This window comes from Stigmatopora nigra, chromosome 1, assembly GCF_051989575.1.
Source record: "Stigmatopora nigra isolate UIUO_SnigA chromosome 1, RoL_Snig_1.1, whole genome shotgun sequence".
Classification (NCBI taxonomy): domain Eukaryota; kingdom Metazoa; phylum Chordata; class Actinopteri; order Syngnathiformes; family Syngnathidae; genus Stigmatopora; species Stigmatopora nigra.
The window spans coordinates 12,884,729-12,909,062 of record NC_135508.1 but is presented as its reverse complement, the minus strand read 5'-3'; the positions used below and the strand labels follow the sequence as shown (position 1 = coordinate 12,909,062).

At 40.5% G+C, this 24,334-nt stretch overlaps 1 protein-coding gene across 3 annotated transcripts in view; it reads left to right on the top strand.

The window, feature by feature from the left end:
* Positions 1-24,334, top strand: part of plxna2 (plexin A2) — a 215,696-nt gene that overhangs the window by 185,276 nt on the left and 6,086 nt on the right. For all 3 annotated transcript variants that reach the window (XM_077730404.1, XM_077730327.1, XM_077730479.1), the window contains 12 exons: positions 356-523; positions 1,242-1,335; positions 6,083-6,322; positions 6,571-6,714; positions 7,291-7,525; positions 9,255-9,397; positions 10,855-11,123; positions 17,623-17,689; positions 17,939-18,085; positions 19,242-19,401; positions 19,634-19,737; positions 22,799-22,898. In XM_077730404.1, coding sequence (XP_077586530.1) covers positions 356-523; positions 1,242-1,335; positions 6,083-6,322; positions 6,571-6,714; positions 7,291-7,525; positions 9,255-9,397; positions 10,855-11,123; positions 17,623-17,689; positions 17,939-18,085; positions 19,242-19,401; positions 19,634-19,737; positions 22,799-22,898 — 1,871 coding nt within the window. The remainder of the gene's footprint in view (positions 1-355; positions 524-1,241; positions 1,336-6,082; positions 6,323-6,570; positions 6,715-7,290; positions 7,526-9,254; positions 9,398-10,854; positions 11,124-17,622; positions 17,690-17,938; positions 18,086-19,241; positions 19,402-19,633; positions 19,738-22,798; positions 22,899-24,334) is intronic.

Sequence of the window (24,334 nt, the reverse complement as noted above, 5' to 3'; positions counted from 1 at the left end):
GTAGATATGAACTAAATAAATTTACATGTATATTTTGAAAGGCTTGTAAGAATGAGGACAAGTCCTAACTCTGAAAACAAGTACAAATGATTGTAAATGTATTTCCGGTTTTAATAGCTATGGCTACACAATTGCATGAATGAAATTGAATATGGTCAAGGGACATTTTTTTTGTTTTATTGTTTTTTTTATTAGCATTTGGTGGTGAGAGAATAATAACATTTATCTTGCACTTGAGAATTAGTTGCAGCCTCAGCCAAACTACAAAAAAGTGCCCATTATAGTCCAGAAAATACGGCCGTATTTTTTTTCTGAAGACATTTTACAGTTACTTCTTTTGTTCTGGCCTATGCAGTCGAACTATGACGGAAATAGTGTGCTGCTCCGCACCCTCGCTGTCTGGTGTCAGCGTGGTCCGGATAAGCGTGAGCGTGGATCGTGCCCAGATCAGGGAAAGCCTCACCTTCGAATACATCGATGATCCAACTGTGGTGCGCATCGAACCAGACTGGAGCATTGCTAGGTAAAATGGCCTTTGAAACATGTTGCTTGCACCAAATATACACAGCACTATTTCATTCACATTCTCATCAACTCAATCCTGTGAAGCTTTGCCACCAGGCAACCAACCGGTCGTTAGCGAGCGCAAGTCGATACTGCACTTTCAATTACTTCTCTTTCAATTAGTTTGCATGTGATGGAGTTTCCGAGCTCACAGTCCACAAAAATTCTCTCTGACTGAATGCAGACCTGAGATGCACTACTAATTAAAAGGAGGAAAGGAATGAAATTAAGAACTCGTCTGTTTTAAGGGAAACACAATTTTAAAATAAAGGTCATAGCATAAAATGCTTACATAAAAACCTACATAAAATGATAGTTGAATTTAAAAAAAACTATTAATCCTTTCATCAATGAATTATGATTAAACTAGGTTCCCTTCTCATTTTTTTTTATAACTGTTGGGCTAATCAGAAATATGTAACAAACGAGCTGTCCACTGTCATGATACCTGTCCTTGAAAGGGTTCAAAAAAGTAAACAAAATATAAAATGTCACTCAATACAGAATCCACATGCATTTCATCCTCTCATTAGAAGAATTGATTAATATAACACGTTTTTTGAATGTAAAATTCCAAATCTTCATAAGAGCTACTCTAAACTTATTTGTGCTTTGTATATGTGTACATTTCATCAAGACTACTCATTTTTAATCTTTCATTTGTGTCCTCCACTCAGTGGCCACACCCCATTGATGGTGACAGGCACTAACCTGGATGTGGTTCAGGAGCCCAGGATCCGGGTCAAGTATGCTGGCAAAGAAACATTCAATGTAAGTGTCTTTTTTTGGCTTATTTGACTCACTACTTCCTTTTAGACACATCAAACATTATTTTTGGTCTCTTGTTTTGTAATAATGCATTTAGCAGTTGGTATGCTAAAATAAACCTATTTTTAAAAAACCCTTTCAATCAAAAACCTGTTTAGGAAATTTGAGTCACTGTTCAGTTGGCTCTTATTTTAATTACCAAGATGAGATTAGTTTTTATTATTTCACATTTTTTTCACTTTATGTAGTGCTAATCATTTTTTATAACGGTAATGGTGTAAAGATGGTTTAAAGTTAAATCATGTGCAGCATTTCAGAAAAAATCCTCAATCTGCAGTCCTGCTTCGTGCAGCTGAGTGCAGTCTAAAATTAGCCTCGTGTGTTGCTTGCATAGTGCCAAATATTGCAACTCATCCTTGAGTTTGTATTCTGTCGGTGTTTACCTGCATGAGGACACAGTTTGCCTTTAAGATCTTTTTGAATTTTGAATACTATCTACATTAAAATTGTGCTTCTTGATATTCAAAATGACACCTGAGCATTTCCTGCACGGACTGTTAAAATGTGATTGACTCGTCATGGTTTGTGCCGTCATCCTTTGCCTTGAAAGATATTTATTCATCTCCGTCCACTCGTGGTGACTGAATTTCTATTAAATCCTGAGGTTACCACTACACATCTTTCATTCGCCTTCAGCCTCCTCTCCTTTTTCTGCCAGAGGACGACCACACATCAGCTTTAGTAATAAGAGCGGCTGCCTGTCAGGCAGCCCTAAATGATCACCTGTCCACTGCGAAATTACCACCTGACTGCCCCTTCCCATGATGATTTTCATGGACAAAAAGGCCAGCAAAAGTGATGAAAATGCCAGCCTTAAAAGAGTGTCCTATCATTTATCTTAATTTAAGTTAAAAAAAATAATTTTTAAAGACCACATTTGCCAGCATCAAGGTCTATAATTGCTGAGTTGATCAACAGTTTCATTGAATGTTCTTATTGTGTCAGTGATTGTCAGAGACACAGACCTCCTAAAGAGAGAACACTGTCCATCTCCCGTAACTAAATTTCAATACTTGTGCATTTTATGTTCTTATTGATGTCCTGTTGCACATTGAACGCACCGCCATACATCTCAGCACCATCAATAAGTGGTTCATTGAATCACGGCGGCCTCTGGAGTATTAGACTGCAGTGCTGCCTACGCATACTAATGAATATTTATGTTGTACTGTATTGTATCATCTGAAAGATTGATGCACATAACCACAAAAAAACGTGCATGTGTTTTATTCAACATATCTACTTTTTGAATTTCATGACTCGCTCAGCTTGTTTGTCATGCTGTACTTTGAATTGCTTTTTGGTCAGCAGAAATCAAAAACTTATTATTTCAATAGAATAGACTGTCTTCTACTACTGTATGTGATTCTTAGGATAAGTAATGAGAAACGGCTAACTCATGTGAATCCGAGCCACAGAGATGGCATCTCGTAATTTCAGTTCTCATCCTTAATGTTGTATTTTGTTGTTTCATTAATAACACGCTGGCCGGCAGATGAGTAGTTAATGCGTTGGCCTCACAGTTCTGGGGTCCTGGGTTCAAATCCAGGTCGGTCCACCTGTGTAGAGTTTGCAATTTCTCTCTGGGCGTGCTTAGGCTGATTGGACACTCTAGATTGCCCCTAGGTATGAGTGTGAGTGTAAATGGTTGTCTGTCTCCTTGTGCCATGTGATCAGCTGGACACCAATGCAGGGTGTCTTCCGTCTCTGACCCGAAGTCAGCTGGGATAGGCTCCAGCAACCCTGTGACCCTAATGAAGATAAAGTGCTTCAGAAAATGAATGAATTAACTAATACTAATACTATATTTTGTGACGGTCTGCATCCATTGATTTTTATTTGGCTGATGTAGTAGCCCAGTGATTGTATTGTATCTCAACATTTGCATGGCATCTTTTAAGGCAATTCCTGTTTGTATAGATATCCGAGCTTGGATTTATTGCAAAGATGGCTCCAATTTCTAATAACGCTGGCAAATGCCGACTTGTTATGAATCATGCTGACAAGTTGACTCACCAACCTCTAGGCTGGTGTACATGGCAGAGGCTTGTGTTCTACATTGGCTTGTGTACCACATAGAGGCTTGTGCGGATGAGAGGTTTAGATTTGATGCCAATTTTCACAGTTGGTTGGCAGGAAAGCAGTGTAGGAGTAACACAGCACAGGATCGACCATTTTCCCGAACACTAGCCTCTCGATGACCACTGACTCTTTGACCACCACCCTTCATACATTTCTATGAACTCTATCTAATCCTGGAGTCCTTTTACAATGCTTCCCCGACCAGAGACCTTTAGGGTAATACTAACACCATACTAAGATAGTACACTAGATCTATAATACATGCAGCCGGGAGGCACTCTGGAATGTTACTTGGCTGCTTCGCTTTGAGAGAGCAGACCGATGATGCCGCAATTCCAATTATTTTCTCTAACTGTTGACCTCATTCCACTTTATCAACACTAAACAATGTGAAACTTCCCTTTCTGCATGGCCTAAAGGAATGTGTTATTCATTCAGTGTTTGGCAACACGCAGATAGAGCTGCAGATAAGGCGCCAAGGCCCTTTGACAAACTACGAAGATGGAATATGGAAGTTGTTCTGTGCTGTGTCATGGGTGCATCCGCTAGTTTTTGGTTGCAAAGAATAAAAAGAAGATACTATGCTAATATTCCAAGGCGGTTACTCTACAGAGGTATGCTGGTGTGATGATTGACAGCCATTGATAATCCCAGTCCAGAGCCAAAACTGCACATTTGCTTATCACATTTTTCAATGGCCCATTTTACCTTGGCTATTTATTTCCTAGTCACTTTGGATTCCACAGACAAAAAAGGGCATAGCGGCTGTTTTGGTCTTGACAGAGTTCAGCATGTGACATGATAAAAGAAAGAAAGTAAAATACTGACAGTTGTCATTTGTGACAGTTTAACGTTCCAAAGCGTCATCTCTGAAGCTAGAAAGGCGCCACTTTCTTGTTAAAAGCCTCCTGCAGTCTGCTACACAAGTCCACCACTTTGGCTGAAGATTTTGCGGTATTAATAGGTCTCTGAAGGTCCTTTTATTCATCTTCTGTCCAGGCCTTTGTTGTTTCCAAAGTAGCAACCTTTTATCTTCGAAGTACCGGTGTGATCCTTCATAGAAAAGCAGTGTCATGGCATTTCTAGAAGATCTGAGGATCGTGACTGTTTCTTCTGACATTATCCATAAATAATTATTCACAGCCGCTCAGGGGCGCATGAGTATTGTATCTGGTAATTGTCATGCTAGTATACCTCATTGTATTGGGGGGGATTAGAAAATGATTGCAATTCACCATTGTAATAGTAATAATAATAGTAATACTAGGCTGAAAGGAGCTTTTTCGCGAGCACAAATCAGTACATTTTGTCACATTTGAAACATATATATAGTATAAATATGTCATAAATTTAAATATACCGCAGTTAAGATTTGTACAGACCTAGTATAACATCTTGGTTTGAATTTCCCTTCAAGAAAATGGGAAATAACAAGTTGTCACTACAAGGGTACACAACAACAATGTAGCAATAAATTGGCATCTAACATATCATGTCATAGTAGTCCTTGTCTCAGTTCACTCCCCTGGTCCAAACAAGTTTGATAGTCTACAAGCAAGGGCAGAGCGAATGTTTGCTCCTGAGAACACAAAACTCACCCGGTGTTGACTACACACGACACTACATCGATCTCCGAACTGCATGCGCTGTTACAAGCACACCTATGCACACACACACACACACAAACACGTGCACAACAGGTAGAAGGCGTGGTATTTGCTCGCATTCAGCAGCTTTGGTGATATTTGCCTCTAATTAAGTTTCTTCCCCAGAGAGAGGGAGCAGCCCGAGAATGAAAGCAGATAAAAAAACCTCTGTGAGTGGAGCTGCTGCTCAGCAATCAATCCTCGCCTCCCAAATCCTAACCCTCCTCCCTCCCTCTTTTCGTCTCCCCTCTCGAGCTGAGCTAGGGAGGATAGATGGGAGACAGCTCTCTCATCTGGGCAAACTGGAGAGAAGTAATAAGAGAGCCATAGCTCAGACCCAGTTTCAGCTGGGAAGACATAGGAGGAGCGCCTCCTTTCTTTGAGACGGATGCTTTTCACTCAAGCACCAACAGCTGTTTATTTTTCATTTCGTGGAGGCTAACTCAACAATGAGCTTGATTAAATGATTGATACAAGATTTTTTTTTCTGAGCAAAGAAGGACATTGAATGTGAAATACGCCGGGGTCTCGTCAACCCGTGTCTTCCTGGGTGATTTCAAATTTCAGAATTGACCCGAATTAATTCCTGCCAGAAGAGATCATCACAGAACAATGCACACATCATATTAGCAGTTGACATTGTAATAATGTTTTTTTTTCTGTATTCGCTTGAATAATTGAATGGATTTACTGAATTGTGGAACTCGTTTGGCATTCCATGCAGACCTGCCTGTTTAAGAGGATTCCATTTGTACAAATGATTGCATATAATTTTATCTCCAGTTCCCATGAATAATTAAATCGGATTGGTTTGGCTATATAGCTATAAGACCATGCTATTGGGTTTTTTTTCTTTACTTTCTAGTGATGCCACTTGTTATTGTTTTCCAGAAGATCAAAATTGCAGGGTGAATTTGAATGTTATAATGTATTTCTTCATGTGAATCCCTTATATTTTCCAGGTATGTAAGGGGCTGAATGCAACCAGCATGAGCTGTTCCGCTCCCTCCTTGGTGGAGGACTACCATCCAGGCTTGGAAAGTGTAAAACACGCTGACGAATTTGGCTTCATATTCAACAACGTACAGGCGCTGCTAGTCTACAACAACACCAACCTCCTCTACTACCCCAATCCCTACTTTGAACCACTCAGCACTACTGGAATCCTGGAGCAAAAGCCAGGCTCTCCCATCATTTTAAAGGTCTGCACCAGTTCCCTAGGCTCATTTGTCAAACTTGGTGAAAAAGATGAATTCACATAGTCTCATGGACGCCCATGAATGTGAAAAATGGAATGTTAAAAGGGGGTCTTAGTTTACTCCAATAATAGTCATGGGTTCATATTTCAGAAAAAAAAAATCATTTGAAATCTTAGAAATCATACAGTCTGCATTTGGTGATTTGTTGTGGTGTGGCACATATTTATCGCCAGCTTCCCATGTACCCACAGGGCAGAAACCTGCTTCCTCCGTCCTCAGGAGGGGTGAAGCTTAACTACACGGTGCTGATTGGAGAGACCCCCTGCTCTGTGACTGTGTCCGAGAGCCAGCTGCTGTGTGAGCCGCCCAACCTCACTGGACAATACAAAGTCATGGTCAGTGTAGACCAAAATCTACTTAGCATCCATTTTTTTTTCTCCCATGTCTCTGCATAGGGGATTTTACCTTCATTATAATTTCCAACTCCATTATTCATGCCCTCGTCATTGCTCATTCAGCCAAGGGAAGGAGGTTAAAGAGAGAGAGCAACTGTGTGTGTGTATTCTCAAGTCGTCAAAAGGTTCTGTAATCCACTGCAAGAATTTGTAATTGCTTGCTTGCTCTTAAGTGTTTTCCTTCATTGTGTAAACAGCAGAAAGTCTTTGTACAATATTGAAATAGACTACATTTACCTAGATTTCAGTTTTTTTCGGCGTAGCAATGCAGTGCTCTTATGCATATCCACTCAGAGTCCGCTGCTTACAAAAACACAGATTGTTATCTTATAGTGATTGACAAAAAAGCAAGGTTAGAAGGCAATGCAAAGATTGCTTACCTGAAAAAATCAACTGAGAGACTGGCACATGAAGGTCGATACTACTATAGATCAATAGTTTGATTGACTAACAGACACATCTCCATCTTCAGTATCTTCTTTTGCAAAGGGTCCACATTTTAGTTTTTCTCCACAGGTTCAAGTGGGCGGGCTTCACGTCTCTCCTGGCGCTGTGCACATCATGTCGGACAGTCTGCTGACCCTTCCAGCGATCGTCAGCATTGCTGCCGGCGGGGGGTTACTCCTCATCATTGTCATTCTCGTTCTAATTGCCTATAAGCGAAAGTCACGTGAAAATGACCTCACCCTCAAGCGCCTGCAGATGCAAATGGACAACCTGGAGTCACGAGTCGCCCTGGAGTGTAAAGAAGGTTAGTAGATGAAGGATAGAGTCACCATCTGGGGTTTGGTCAGTGCAAATCGCTCCACGTTAAGTTCATGTCACAAAGAAAGATTGTCCTCCATCCTTCTTCATGTCTTTGCTCTCACTATCTCATTGAATGAATTGATAAGACCATAAATTTCACATTTTAATGTTGCGATTACAGCTATGCTACCAACTCTAGACAAGCAACGCTAAAAAAAAAAGACAAATTAGCAGGTTTTACACCCCCAAAAACATCCTGAATTGGGCTGAAGAGCTTGCTGAACATATAAGAATACTTTGCTGTTTTTATATTATGCCCACATCAAATTCAAGCCATGTTCAAGTAGTCATTATTTGCATCAGAAAATTTTGATTAAGCATGTTTCCAGTGCATGAAAATGCAAACAAATGCTGTTTCACCAAGATCACAGCAGCCAAACAGCATGTAATGCCATGAATCAAATGAAAAAGATAAAGACAGTAGCAGAATCTATTCATGTTTCTTCCATAAACAAAAACAACAACACCATTCTTATTGGCAAAACAAGAATCCAAACAATATAGCAATGCATCTCACTTTAAGATGTAAACATACCATAAAATGACAATGCCTGTATAGTACATGGTGGATATTTTGCAGGGCTTAATAATGCAAAAGACTTGTGAAAAACTTTCAATGTTGAGGTTCTACTATACCAGGGATGGGCAAAGCTGTGGATGCAGGTTTTTGTGCCAACCAATATGGCGCAGACAGTTTAACCAATGAGATTTCTTCAGAAAACATGAAGCACCTGACCGCAATTCACCGATTGCACTTGTAGGACACCAGATTGGTGAAAAGGTGCCCTCTCAATTTGTTGGAATAAAAACCTGCACCCACTGTGGCCATTTTTGGCCAATCGGGAATCAAACGCGCACCAAAGTCAGCCGAGTGAACCACTACACCATCAGGCGGTCCCTCTACTATAAAGTATTTGGCAAATAATGCATTTTAGAGACACCTGTACAAAAAAATCATATTAATTCCTCTTTTTATTCAGTGAGGCAAATTATTCTGAGCTCTGCAAACCTAAGCCTTTTTTGCCTAATCTTCCCTGCTTCAAAGTTGCTCTGAAGTTTTCACAAAACGTCTATCAAGAATTCAAACATTGATGAGAGACACCTCAGCTTTGAATGCTTTTGTCTTGAAATGTTGCAGCGTAGTTGCCTGCAGCCCCGATTTATATGGGCACCGCACCCTTAGGGAATTGCCCAGAGTATAACTACATGAACGGGGGCTACTCTCATGATAATTTACGGACGAGGCAGAATTGCAGGGGGCCTCCCCGAGGGTGACGAGGCCGAGACAGAGAAGGGGGCTATCGGACTCCAGAAGGAGTCAGGATGGTGCCAATTAGCCGACACTCACCTGCAGCCTCACGCTGAGATGATCCACACACTGCTGGGGCCAATTTGCAGGATCCCATATAAAGGAAAAAAAATGACCGAGAATGGGAGGCCTTGTCAAGCATTGCTCTGTTTTTTTGCTGAGGCTGAAATGTGAAAGATTGAGTTTCTCTGAAGTGAAAACTACCTTGGGCTTTAACTGTCTACTTCATCATTACGGTAGTGAACACCACGAAGATAAGAGTGATTCCAATATTTGGTGCTGAGGGATTAGAGTGTAATACTTCTTTTCTTCCATTCCCCCTAACTGGCATCCCTGTCTTTTTGCCTTCCCCTTTCACAAAAAGCCTTTGCCGAGCTGCAGACTGACATCAATGAGCTCACCAGCGACCTAGACAGAGCCGGGATTCCTCATCTGGACTACAGGACTTATGCCATGAGGGTGCTATTCCCTGGCATTGAGGATCATCCTGTCCTCAGAGAGCTGGAGGTAACAACTGGAACACAAACTGACGTGATGGCAAATCGAGTGTCCTTTGAACGCTGTTATAGTGCCTTTTTAGGTGACGAGTAAAGGGTAGCTGCAAGCTACTTATCCTCTCTGACTCTGAATTCAACTCTTTAGCAGCCAAGTTTAGCATCAAACTGACATACTTGACAATCAGCCAGACTTGCTTTAATCGAACAGTTCTCAAGGAGACAAGGAAAGTGTTTGGTAACTCGTCAAAAGAGTGAAATGCGTGAATTTCTGATTCCTTCTTGCCAAGCCATTCATGAAATATAATACAAAGTAATCACCAGCTACGTATTTAGTAAATGAGACAGAATAAAAGTCCTTGTTTTTGTTTGGTTCTATATGAATTCAAAATGTCACTAAGTAAAGCAGCAGTTTCATTTTAGAAACGACCACAACATGCATACTGAATTTCCTTGCCGAGATCATCTTACTTGTGCTGGTTATTTGACATTTGGCTGCTGGATCACGGCGCCGTATTCCTTAGTAGACGCTGGTCAATAATTGATAAACAACTTCTCAGTTACTCATTTGGAGCCCCGTAAGTGAGGCTATCTGCCTGGATGAACTGAAACTGGAGTAGGAGTTTGGTTCCAGGGGACACAAAAACTCAAGGACAAGATTAGAGTTTATTTGCTATTCATCCAAAGACATCATCCAGTTTCAGTTCAATCATTCAAACAGAGAATCCGACAAATAGATCTACAGTAACGATGAAAGTCCATAAAGTAACATCTTTATACCATTAGTTTTTCATTAAGGAGGCACTAGACCAAGAACAGATAAAGATTTTTCTTTCCCATAAAATTGCTTTTAAAGTTTTTTCTTAAATGTGGCACCCTTATAAAGATATAGATTCCGATAAGTCTTATGAAGTGTTTTGAATTTATAGGTTTTAGTTTTTTTTATTAACAGTTTAACCCTGAGAGGAGGTTATCAGTTGTCATGGCAACGGAACATAACATTTTTTCTATGTAGTCAGGAAAAATGGTTGTTTCTTTGAGTGGTATCTACCTCCCAAATATGAACTAAAAGTACCATGGTTTACAGCAGGAGTGCCAGTAGGCATATAAGTCTCCTAAGATGTTATTTTTTCAGTGTTACTGTTAAAATTGGACTTGGAATGATGTGGCATGAGTCAGCTGTGTGAGTTTTCTGTTATTGGCTAATGTGTGGGTGGATAATGTGCATGTGGAATTTAAAGCCCCACCAACTGTCAGTTTAAACGTTATTTTTCACTTGGCCTAACCTGGAAATTAGTCACAGGATGACAAATCTATAAATGAACGAAACTATTTTACTTTTCTTCAAGTATATACTATTTATCATACGCTGCCAAAAAATAGATACATATTAAATGTAATTTGTATTATACTATTCCATTTTTTTCCACTGACCTTTCAGCCATAAAATTCCCTCCTCTTTCTATTTAGGTATCAGGAAATGGCCAGCAGAATGTGGAGAAGGCCCTGAAGCTCTTTGGTCAACTCATCAATAACAAAGTGTTCCTGCTCACCTTCATCCGAACTCTAGAGATGCAGCGCTCTTTTTCAATGAGAGATCGTGGCAACGTGGCTTCGCTTATCATGACGGCCTTACAGGGACGCCTGGAGTACGCTACAGATGTCCTCAAGCACCTTCTGTCAGACCTCATCGACCGAAATTTGGAGAGCAAGAACCACCCCAAGCTGCTTTTGCGCAGGTAAACTGGCCTGATTTTTAGATCTTTATATCCAAAGGGCACAGACATTAATTATCCATGCATTTGCTAAGAAAGACTACGCAAGAAAGCCTATAGACCTCTGGAGGATGATTGAGTAAAGTTGTATCTTCTACATTTTTAATGGTGGGCGGAACAGTTTCATACTCATCTCATTTTCTGGGCCACTTTTTCCTCACTAGGGTTGCAGGGGGTGCTGGAGTCTATCCCAGCCAGAAGGGGCAGACACCCTGAATTGGTCGCCAGCCAATCGCAGGGCACAAGGAGACAAGCAACCATTACACACCCATACCTAGAGGCAATTTAGAGTGTCCAATCAGCCTATCATGCAAGTCTTTGGAATGTGGGAGGGAACCAGAGTACCCAGAGAAAACCCATGCAGGCCCGGGGAGAACATGCAAAGTCCAGACAGGTAGCACAACCTGGATTTGAACCCAGATCTCCCATTGCAGATGTGCTAACCACTCATCCGGCCAGTTTCATTACACAGAGCTTAACCATTGCATGCTCATCACGTCAGTGGAAAACATCCAAATTGTGCGCATAATTCGGCATACAGTCTTGCGCTGTGGCCTCGCTCTCAATGTCAGCTTCACTTATCCTCCCAGGCTTCAGCTCCTTATGAAACATTCACAAGTTGGTTCAACTTGACTTCGCAGCGTGCCCCACACCCGCGCTTCACTTCAGTTCTCGGTGCACATTGTTTTCCGCAGAAGGCAATGCTTTTGCTAAAACTTTAAACACCTACGACTTCTTTGCCTCGTCAGCTCTTATGTGGGTCTGTAGTTTCCTGAATAGAGCTGAAGCAAAAAGGATTGGAAATATGTCCAGTAAAGTGCATCTTAAGTTGTTTACATTACTAATGAGCTGGGAGAGATGTTGAAACTCCCAAGAACCAAGCAATTATGTGAACGTTTATTTTTTTCCCCATAACAGATTTTCAGTAGGAAATGCACTCAATCGAGTGGGAGGCTGAACTTTAATATCGCAAAACTCCTTATGTTTGTATGCTTTTACTGTCAAACAAGAGTGAAAATAAGTTCATCACTGACTTTGTATTATTATTATTATTAGTAGTAGTAGTAGTAATAGTATTAGTAGTAATAGTAGTATTAGTAGTAATAGTAGTATTAGTAGTAATAGTAGTATTAGTAGTAATAGTAATAGTCTTAGTATTAGTATTAGTCTTAGTCTTAGTCTTAGTATTATTAATATTGCTAGTATTATTAGTATTATTATTAGATTAGTATTATTAGTATTATTATTAGATTAGTATTATTAGTGTTATTAATATTATTAGTATTACTCCTATTATTGTTGTTATTATTAAACAAAACTGTTTTTGGGGCGGTGCGGCGGCTCGAGTGGTTAGCACGTCGGCTTCATCGCTCTGGGGTCCTGGGTTCAAATCCAGGTCGGTCCACCTATGTGAAATTTGTATGTTATCCCGGGGCCTGCGTGGCTTTCCTCTGGGTACTCCGGTTTTCTCCCACATTCCAAAAACATGCATGGTAGGCTGATTGGACACTCTAAATTGCCCCTAGGTATGAGTGTGAGTGTGAATGGTTGTTTGTCTCCTTGTGCCCTGTGATTGGCTCGCCACCGATTCAGGGTTTATCCTGCCCCTGGCCCAAAGTCAGCTGGGATAGGCTCCAGCACACCCGGCGACTTTAATGAGGATAAAGCGGTTCAGAAAAAATGAGATGGAACTCTGATTAATGTGTGACATTCTGAAAGGGCTTACTCAATAATGGTTTGGCATTCAAGTTTTGTGGAATCTTGCGGCATATTCCATCTTTGTTTTCATTTAAAAGCGAAGCAGCTGGTTAGCTTTCAAATGCTTTCATTCTAATGTTAATGCTCTTTAGCATCTGGGGTTGAAAACCCCACGTTGACAGTAGGGAAAATAAACAGTGGAGAGGAAGAAAAAAGGAGTAAAAGACACATGGTGAAAAGTGGACCAGGATTAAGCTGTGATTTCATATGACAGCGGGGCCTCACACCAGTTCTCTGTCTTTATGATTGGTTCTTATTAGGTGCGCCGCAGTTGACAATCCTTGACCGCTGCCTGCAGGGCCTTTTAGGTTTCTTTTTTATGTTATTTTTTTGATCCTCTGGTTTGTGGAGATTCCCGTGGATTAGCGATTAGACATGGCTGAATGCTGCCTTGTCCTCGCTATCGCCACGACACACACACACACACACACACACACACACACATACACACACACACTGCTACCCCAACAATTCATATCAATGAGGGACAAGGTTTCTTGAGATAATTTACTCAATTAATTTGTACATTATTTACAAGAAATTTTGTCACGTTTCGGCGGTGTAAATGAGTAAATTGCAAGAATTTACAATAGTTTACCCCCTAAAAAATCCTTACAGATTTTTTCAATTATATTTTATTTTTGGTGAATTAGAATTCCTATATAGTTAATTTTAGGAGGGATTGAGATTATTCAGCTCAAGGTTTTCTCTTGTCACAATTTTTAAGTCACCATCACACTGCAAAATGTTTTTTTTTGCCTCAAAACAAATCTAAACTACTGTTTCCAAAGATTGGCCATCCTCTTATGGGCTTGTACAAAATTAACGGAAGTCAAAAACACTTCCATACCTTTCTTTCACAGTCCAAAAAAAATAAATTTGCTGTAACTTATTATGATTTATTGCAGTCATAGAATGTACTGTTCTCATCCAATCCTCAAATAGACTAAAATGGTGTTTTTCACACTGCCATGGGATGCTTATCGTTCATCTCTATGTTGCCCTAACGCGTTTGCAAAGGTACACTAAGCCTATTATTTAAGTCCAGTGCGCTCTATACAGCTGCTTGAATATGCGTCCCTAAGACAATTTGGTTGCACAATTTCATACTTAAGGGTTTTATGTCAAAATGGATCCTTAAATAGGCAATACTAAAGCAGAATGTTGCATTCACTGAGCACAAACGTGCAAAGCAAGATCTCTTCAATTAAAATAGAGCTCACATTTGAGCATATCCATATTTGTCTCATGGCTTTGAATAATGCAGACCTGTCAGTTTTTCAGGTATTTTACGCATTTTTAGATCATTTCACATTGTGTACACCATATAGCAACCTGTGTATGGGATTTTTCTCAAGTACTTTTTTTTGTAAAACTGATCTCGTTTTACCCACAAAAACTTCATCGCCAACTGCTCATAGTATTGTCATGCTTTAAGCATGATATGAGCACGCATGTTCTCCTTTCACTCATCCAAAATATGTGATGCGTTGCATTTGTACGGTTTTTAATCGCTCAATTGCAATCATTAATAAGGGGAGCAATTGGGCGAGGTTTACAAGTATGCTAATGTTAGGTGATTGCTCTAATATCCAACCTAGGTCTGGACATTTACATCATAGATAACACCGTTTTGCATCATTCTTTTGTATTATTCTATACCAATAACATTGGGAATAGGTCAAAACATAGAATTTATTCTTGTAAAATATTTGGGATGAAAATCACATACTAGACCCTGAATTGAAAATGTTTAGAATTCTCCAAAATGATTCCTTTTGTAGTTTCAAAAATGTTTAGTTATTAGTGTCGTAATAATATTAAATCAAGATTCCGAAACCTATTTATTCAATTAGCATTAGCACAACACCGCCACCTTCAACACACACTCTTGCAGATTCCGCTCACGTACTCTCTTGTGGCTGATTATCTCTTGATAGCATTTTCTCATATTTGAGAGTGTAATTGCTGATGCACTATCTGCTTTTTAATAGAATAGGTGCACTTCTATTGATTTATACTCCTACCATTAATTTCATCACTGCACATAAGTGCACTTTTTGGAATGAACACACTAAAAAAAAAGACACCGCAAAGTGGATGTGGCTTCTTCGATTTTTTTCTTTTCTTTTCAGTAGCTCAAGTAATTGAATGGCATAAAAGGACAATCTTTGACTGCTAAGAGTGATGCAGCTTACCCAGTTTGGAACTGAGGCTTTGCCTTTCTTTGTTCAGTGACCCCCCTCTTGGCCTCAAAACAAACAACTTATCTTCTCCATCCCTACAGTACTTTTCATGTTGATGCTGGCCTTCTTTTAATAGGACATCAGGACACAATTGGCTATATAGATGGTCCCCAATATACAATAACATGCTTGAGCTAGCAGGGCTCAAAAATCACTAAATGTTTGTCAGCACTGTATTTTGCACATGCATTACTTTGTTGGTACAATTAGAAAACTACTTTTCAGCCTGTCCCCAGTAGAATCATTCTTGCTATTATTACTCCGACCGGCGAAGAAGGTATCGATATGGAAAAGTCCACCATGAGTAATTTTGCAGTTTTACCCAGCCTAATGTTATTTTAATGGAATCGCAGAACATTGTTTCAATCACCCAGAGTCCTTTAAATCTTACATTACATTTTTTTTCTCCTCAGCATTTTTGTAATGAGTTTTCCCACCCATGCAGAGCAATGGAGTGCAATGTTATTAATTGCAAGAGCATTGTTTCATTAGTTTCACTCAGGGAGCAGCCCCCGACACCCACCCGCATATCCTCACCGCAGCCTAGCTGCCATTAGAAGAGGGGGGAAGCGTTTCCGCCGACTCTTCAGTACTCAGTTGGATAATGAAATCCGGATGTTCGTTAATGAAAGTCAATTAATGGGAAGAAGTGGATGAGGAGAAGGTGAAGAACGAAATGTGTTTCCCCCCTCGTCCCCGTCGTTTCAAAGTAAAGATACAGTCTGAAGGAGTCGGCAAAGCTCCCGCACTAAAGCCTTTATTTGACTTCTGTCTCTGAGACTCGCTCAGCTTATTAAAATGCTTAATGGTTTCCATTAACTTCCAACACATTCAAGTCTCATATCAGTCGGGGGTGGGACAAGGCTTGAGGGAACTCGGGAGCCTGGGTGGGAGTGGGTTGAATTGGGGGGGGACCTGGGAAGAGCACGTAGTGAGTAGAGATGGAGGATTTTTCAAAATACCATCCTTGTAAAGTATATGCTGATCAGAGCACAAGAAAATGGCAAGTGACATAAAATGTTATACTATTTGTCACAACTTCAGCTTTGGTGAATGGACAGGCAATCCAAAGAGACCTGTGTTTGTATACAAGCAATTAGAAAGTCAATGTTCCATGACACGTCCCCTGTGAAATTACTATTTTTATATGCATGTTAAATAAAATATAGGATTGCAAATTATTCATCTATGTTTTATTTGTCCATTAAACATGAAAACAATCTCATAACATGGAAATTTATTCAGGTGTGCCTTACTTGCATTACCCAAATAAATGTCAGCCTATGTTGTAAATATTTTAAGGACGGAGTCCACCCACAATTTTGGGAATTATAGATTTTAGATCTTTTCAGAATGTGAGTGGGAACTGGTGTTGAGTAAAATGTTGCTGCCGTATCAGATTTTGCTACCGGAGCTTTTTCTGATAGATTGGTTTTTGCTACTTCTCCTTTACTACTTTCCTATTTCAAATTTTGCTACTATTGTTTTCAAATAGACTAGTCTAATGTAGTTGTTATCATATAATCATGTTACCATGACTAGGTGAAAAAATCTTTCTGCTGTTTATGGGGAAGCATACTTTGTTGGTTCAGATCAAGAATTTTTTCCAGTACTTAAAGCTCTCTCTATTTCCTACAGTAAAAGATCAATGATATTATCCTCAATATGCCTGTGACACTAATCACATCTACTTTGGATGCGTTTTTAATTAGTACATATTTTAATAGTTCCATTTCACACTATCAAATAAATTGTGTTGCATGCATGCACTAGTCACAGATGTTAGAAAGCTTATTGAAAAATGCAGATAGCCATGGAGTAGCAATTTCTGATGGGCAGCAAAATATGGATGAACATACCAGTAGAAAAACAACAAACACAGCGAGAACCCCTACAGAGATTCAACCATAAACACCTTGCGCTGAGGCAGACGTGTTAACCACTTGATTCCACACATCGTTGTATCTCCAATTGCCTTTCCCCAAAAATGAGGGTGACTGCCCGAAGAACTAGCCATTGGAGTCATTTGACATTTTTCATCCTTGATTAAACAACAGCTGGCGTTTGTTAGGAGGTGCGAAGTCAGGGGTGAGGCCATGAAAGTTGTGGGATGACACCATTGGTGGAAGTCAAAGAGCATTTTGGCATTGGTCAGGCTTTACCTGGCTGTGAATGCACTTGTCGTTCAACAGCTGAGGCTTGTCACAGCTGCAATGTCTCACTGTGCTCACCCATGCATACGTGCACACACATAACACATATACACACACACACGAATGTCCAAGCCAGTTTCGTTCAGCAACTACACGCACGGAAATTGACGGAAGCTCACACGCAACAAAAGGACGATGCCTGGAGGCTCCACCTGTACCTTAAAATGAATTATGGATCTCCTCTGCTTTGTATAAGTTCTGACCAATGCCGTTTTGTTCATTTCCTGCCCTTTGTTGTCCCCATAGAACGGAGTCCGTTGCAGAGAAAATGCTCACCAATTGGTTCGCCTTCCTTTTGCACAGGTTCCTTAAGGTTAGTACCAACACATTTTACAAGGATATTGAGTATTGTAATCTAAAGTAAACATTGGACAATATCTATGTTGTGTCAACTGAGTTCAAAAAGCTTTTCTCTTGTTATTCTGTACTTTGTCGTCTTTGTATCTTTTTAGCAATGATCTGCAGTTATAGAAAGTTTAATGTATTTAAATACATTTTACAAGGGCTTTATGGTGTATGATCCCTGCTGGCTTTCATGAACCCTCTTTATGTGTGTTGGCAGGAATGCGCTGGCGAACCTCTGTTTATGCTCTACTGCGCCATCAAGCAGCAGATGGAGAAAGGCCCCATCGACGCCATCACTGGAGAGGCCCGTTACTCTCTAAGCGAGGACAAGCTCATCCGCCAGCAGATCGAATACAAAACGCTGGTAGGTTAAATAAAAGGATTGTTCTTCTATACACCTCGATCGGCCGTGTCCAAAAGTATAGATATATATTCCAAAACATTTCTTTTTTTCAATCTGTTCTGAGGCACGGTAGCCGAGTGTTTTTGGGGTCGAGGTTGTTCCTCACTGTGTGGAGTTTGAATCTCCCCGGGCTTGTGTGGGGTTTCTCCGGGTAGTCCGGTTTCCTCCTAAATCCTAAAAACATTCATGATAGGCTGGTTGAACACTCTAAATTGCCCTTAGCCAAGAGTGTGGGCATCCGGCGATTGGATGTCCACCGATTCAGGGTGGGGGACACCCAAAAGCATTCTTTATAAACGTTATTTAAAGATGGATGGCTTCTCCCTAGTGAGTGGAAAACTGACTAATGATTCCACTAGCCTCCTTCTGGTCCAACATCAGGCCTTGCTGAGGAGATTAGTCCGCACACACACTTGAACAAATCATAGCCGGAAGCAAGCAGCACGTGAAATGGCAGCGCTCAGATTATACCGATTGGAAATTTGCCTCATTATGTGCTAATGCCCCAGCAGAGCTCGAAATTGGTGTTTCGCCAAAGGTGTGAAATTTAATTTCAGGACACTGGCGCAAGCGGAAATGGGTTCTCCATGCTGCCTTCATGCTCACACAAAGTCCAGCCACATCACAGTTTCTTGCAGTAAAAATGTTTTGACTGCAGTTTATGTGACCAGCACAATTACAAAATATTATGCTACTTGTTATTGTTGACCTTGAATCTATTTTTTTTAAATAAAATAAAATACAGTGTCTGTTCTTTGCAACAATAGAAATAACATCTTTATTCTTAATTTTTCCTACTCATTAGTTTTGCCTCTCCAACTACTACACACTTTACAATAGTGTCCTTTGTTTTGTTAAGGCAATTTTAGGCTTTGTTTACACTTTTTCTTTTGCCTAAATGTGATATGTTATCTGATTTTTTAGAACATTACAATATAAATATAGGAAAACAACCGATTTTATCAGGTGCGAGTGCAGTCCCACCAACAAATGTCGTAATTGTTACAAGCATGAAAAAAAAATGCTTTAAAAAAATAATGAATGGAAAAACGATCAAAACACTACATTACACTTCCTCCTCAGTGCCATTATTTTTCTCCATTTGATCTTCTTTCAGATCCTAAACTGTGTAAACCCGGACAACGAGAACAGCCCCGAGATTCCAGTCAAAGTACTGAACTGCGACACTATCACCCAAGTGAAAGAGAAGATCCTGGACGCCGTCTACAAAAACATGCCCTATTCTCAAAGGCCGCGGGCAGTCGACATGGACCTCGGTATGACTCACACAAATGCCCTGTGGCCATTGTTTTGATGGGGTTCACACAACAGTGTGGCCACCCATTGTGAGTGTAAGACATATCTTGAAAAACCACATCATAATCTGGATTGTACAGCAGACAGCTACCAAGTGTCCAAATTACCTTTAAATGGACCATCTTGTTCTTAATGTGGTGCACTCGAAATCCATGTCTGAGACTGACTTAAAGTACCTTGTCTTGTCGTCAGAGTGGCGCCAAGGACGGATGGCTCGTGTTGTGTTGCAAGATGAAGATATCACCACCAAGATAGAAAGTGACTGGAAGCGACTGAACACACTCTTGCACTACCAGGTAAGTGTTTATGGTTGTTAGCTAAGAGGGTTTTTTGGACAGTAGGTCTCAAGTATTTCAGCTGAAAGATGGCGCAAAATGCCTTCACTGACTAAATGAACATTTGATGGGATTTTTCTTTTAGTTCTGAATGCATGACAGCATTGATCAATGGTTTTTAAATTATGAGGCCAGGTCGATTTTTAGTAACTTAAAAGGAATTTTGGGGGTAGAAACGTGGTGTTCCAACCTAACTTTGCCATAGGCACACCTTGCATATGTTTTGCTGTCAGACACATTGTTTTTTATTCACTAAATTAGTTTTCTAAAGTGAGGAGAAGCAATCCAACAAGATAATTTAGGATAACACCTAGCTAGAATAAATGTGGTCTTTGCCATGTTCTTCAAGTAAGCAAAGTTTTCGTCAAGAGCTCTCATTGTGGAACTGCAGGAGTAATTATTACACACTTGTCTGTAAAAGTGTCTTTTTTGCAGTGTATTTTTTTCCACGATAAAACCAGCAGTGTTGTGTGAGCATTCTTCCTGCTCCCTCTGGATGTTTCCCTGCAGAGCTTTAATCCTTGATGAAGCCCTGCAGCTTTATTGTTTCCACAACATAATAGCCCCTGTGTTATGCTCTTCTTTTATTTATTACCTTCACCCCATTGGTTCTAAAGAGCCTTTAATGCTGCGCTAGCTTATAAGCATTTGTAACGCGTCTGCGTGGCAACAACTCAACTGCGTTTAGTGCCAAGCAAAATTTTCAATGAAATTTTAAATGAAAGAAATATTTTCAAGGCAACTTGGGTCACTCGGCGAATACGACTTTGAGTATTTTCTAATGCTCTCCTATTCCCTGAACTGAGGTATTAAAATTCATGTACCAACCCGAGAAGGCTCCTTATCTTTTTTCCCCCCCTCTGGCTATTGGTTTACATAACCTGGATTTGCACACCTTCCAAGATGCTGCACACCCACAGTCAAAGCATAAATGCATATATTTGCATTGAGCTCAGAATCTTAAGGAGCTGTGTTTAACAGCTCACACGGTCATGGGTAAACTCTTTTGTAGGGTTACATTCATTTCCATACTGTTTAATAAACAGAACCATGTTTTGGACCACTGTGAAAAGATTGGAAAAATAGAAAAGGAAGACAAAGGCTTTGGCCTAAGGATCTCGGTGTTTAAACTTTGACATTCACAAACTAAGTGTGAGATTTAATCATTATTGTTAAGGAATATTACCTTGTCAACACGTGCTAATTATAGTCAATGTGGCTTGTACTAAAATTAAAGGGAAATAAGTTATCTGTTTCTTAAAATTAGAATGATTTTAACAGTATTGAAAAGGATCAGAGTTATGGTATACGCATACACTACATTAAAATGCCACGTTTGCCAAAATTCTGAATGAGCGGTTTGTCATTCCCAATCCGACTCACGTTTACGTTGAAAGGTCCGATGTTGGCCGGGGGATTAGAGAGCGAATCTAAATGCAGGAGTCCACCAAAGCCGGACAGGTTAGGTCCGGGCTTGAGGGAGTACTTAGGGGAGGACAGATAAATACCAAGGGCTCGTTGCTATCCATTTAGTTTAATGGAAGGTGTTATCGCTTGTAAGACCCACAGCCTCATAACACACATGCCCACTATCACGCCCATCCGGGATTATCCCTACAGGGGCCAATGTGCATGCCTTCAATCTTTTCCCCTATCACAAGGAGCCATCTCTGCCACTGCCTCTCTGTCAGAGAAGCATCAGTAGAGATGGAGGCACGACTGCTAAGCGGAAACCTAACGCGGAAGCTATTTCACGCCACTCATAGGGAACTCATCAATACAATAATGGTGCGGGAGGTCCATGGTGTTGGTTTATTAAAGCGGTGGCTGAAAGGAGGCGAGTGAAGGCGGTTGGGGAGAGAAATGGGGAGGAGTTGCCTTGATAGAAATTCAAAGGTCAAGGCGCATGTGTCATGGAGGGTCAGGGTTTCATTTCACCTCAAGAATGTGGACTGCCACTTCAGATGTACGTACAGTTACTCCCATGTAGACAATATAGGATAATATGTAGGGGTTTTACACTTTTAGGTTCAAATAATCGATTTCTTTTGCCCCAAGAATCCAAGATTTGAAAATAAATGTGTACTAATTGCATCTTAAATGAGCATTCTCTGTACTGCTTATCCTCACTATGGTCTAGCTATGCTAAAGCCTTCTCTAAATGACTTTAAAGTAGTTGTCATTGTGACTAAATCTAATGATTTTATCATTCTTCTATTTAAATTGGAAAATACATAGAGATATTGTATATATCAAGTATCATTGGTTTTACGCTATGTCGTTAATAATCGTGACATCTGACGTTTTGTAAATCACTGCTCAAAAAATTATATCTAAAACGGATTGCTTGAACAAGAAGGAAAAATAATTCTTTATCCAGAACATGACATTAGGACCTAAGAAGAGAAATATTCTACACATTATTTTACCATTTCTAATATTTCAGAAAAAGTGGATGTAAAGGGTAATGGTTGCTCATTTTCTTCCCACTTCTATTATTTATTCATTGTTGTCAGGTTGGACCAGCACTATGTGCTAGCTCAGTCCTGGAAAATATCGACGTTTTAACATGTTGTCTTAATTTTTGATGTTCATCTTCCTCAGTTTCCTTCCCCCAGCTCACTTAATTTTGCAATTCCACAGTGTACTTCAAATCTATGATCCCACAATCACGTCAAGTGCATCTACAATGCGACAAACTGGTCGAGAATAATGAACAGACATGACAGTCGGGAATATGCCAGGATTATTCACACAGGCTTTATGTAATGCCTTTTTTTTACACGTACATTTAGAGAATTAGTAATGCATGAGGACATCAGTGTGATTAATAAATGATGGCATTTCCCAACAGTCTTATTCTAAGCCCACTACATTCTTGATACTCAAGGCAAACTACATTTTAACAGAATGTTAACTGCAGCACTTTGAAAGATTTAATGCAGTTTGACAAAATTCAGCCCTATTTAGGGGCTCGCTAGCACGTATTTGATATGTTTGTGTTTTTTTTTTTTCCTCTCAGGTGTCAGACCGTTGTGTTGTGGCTTTGGTGCCTAAACAGACGTCGTCCTACAACATCCCGCCCTCAGCCAGCATATCACGCTCGTCCATCAGCAGATACGGTAAGTCGCTAAACCATTATGGACGCCGTGGAGAGTGGTTGGAACGCCGGCCTTACAGCTCTGGGGTCCTGGGTTCAAATCTAGGTCATGTCCATTTGTGTGGAGTTTTCATGTTCTCCTCGGGCCTATGTAGGTTTCCTCCAGGTACTCCGGTTTTCTCCTACCTTCCAAAAACATGCTAGGTAGACTGATTGGACACTCCAAATTGCTCCTAGGTATGGGTGTAAGTGTGCATGGTGGCCCAGAGTCACCTGGGATATGCTCTAGCACCCCCTGCTACCCTAATGATAATGAAGCGGTTCAGAAAATGAGATGAGATGAGATTAGACCAATTGCACCCAAATTGCTCCGAAAATGTTGTGATTGCTGGTGGATATGCGCTCTCATCCATCATGAGCCTGCAAAGGCACACCTTGAAACGTGTTGATGGATTTGAACCCATTTACATTTGACACCCAGTGCCTCAACTGGATTTATACCAACAAGCCTTTTTTCCCCATTTGTCAAAAATCAGTCCCAGAAAACACACCGGGCATTTGTGAGTCTACTGCAACACCAACATATAAGTTTGAGCCAGCTCAGTGTCCTTGGGAAGATGGAACAGATACAGAAATAGAAAAGGTGGTAAAATGAATTGCTGGATTAAGATTTAAAACCCCTATCCACCCTGCGTATCACTCCAGGCCAGGTCCCCTTGGAGGTGAGGTGTTGCCTGGTCACACTCGAACACTTTGTGTGGCTGTATTGGCAGGGAAAAAAAGAGCTTTGTGGCTCATCTGCGCCTTTGAAGCTTGGTTAGAGAGATCCTCACCCAGATCCTCTCCGCAATGCTCAGATCCCAAATCTCAGGGGATACCAGCGCCGGGAGACTCTTGCTAATTAGCTACTGAGAGAGTGATGTGTTATCGCAAAGGAGCAAGAAGGCAGCAAAGTGAGAATAGGGTTGATGTACCGAGGGACAAGGGAGCCTTTGGGTGTTCACCAATGTTTTTTGATGCCGTGATTTGAGCGTGACAGCATGTTTTTCACTCAGTTGGGAAGAAAAGGAGTAATGAGGTTTTACGGGCAAGCTCTGTTGTTCCAACGTAGCAAATATGGCGATGAATAATAATGCAAATAAGTGAGAGTTGGTAAAAATATGTGGACTCAAAGACAGAGTAGCTGATGTCTGACATGTGCATTGTTCTCAGTGTTACCCTTACTCGCATATAAGCCGTTTTTGTCGGACAAAAAAAATGATGACTGAATCGAGGGTACAGCTTATATGCGCATAAAAACACGACATGCAACAATACTGCAAGTTGACCGAAACACGATGATGTCACGACAAATTGGCACTGTTTCATGCGCTGTGACGTCATGACGCAAGCGAATGTCGATACGGTCATTTATTTCAAAATAGAGAAAAGATAAATGGATAAGACGCTAAACAAAAC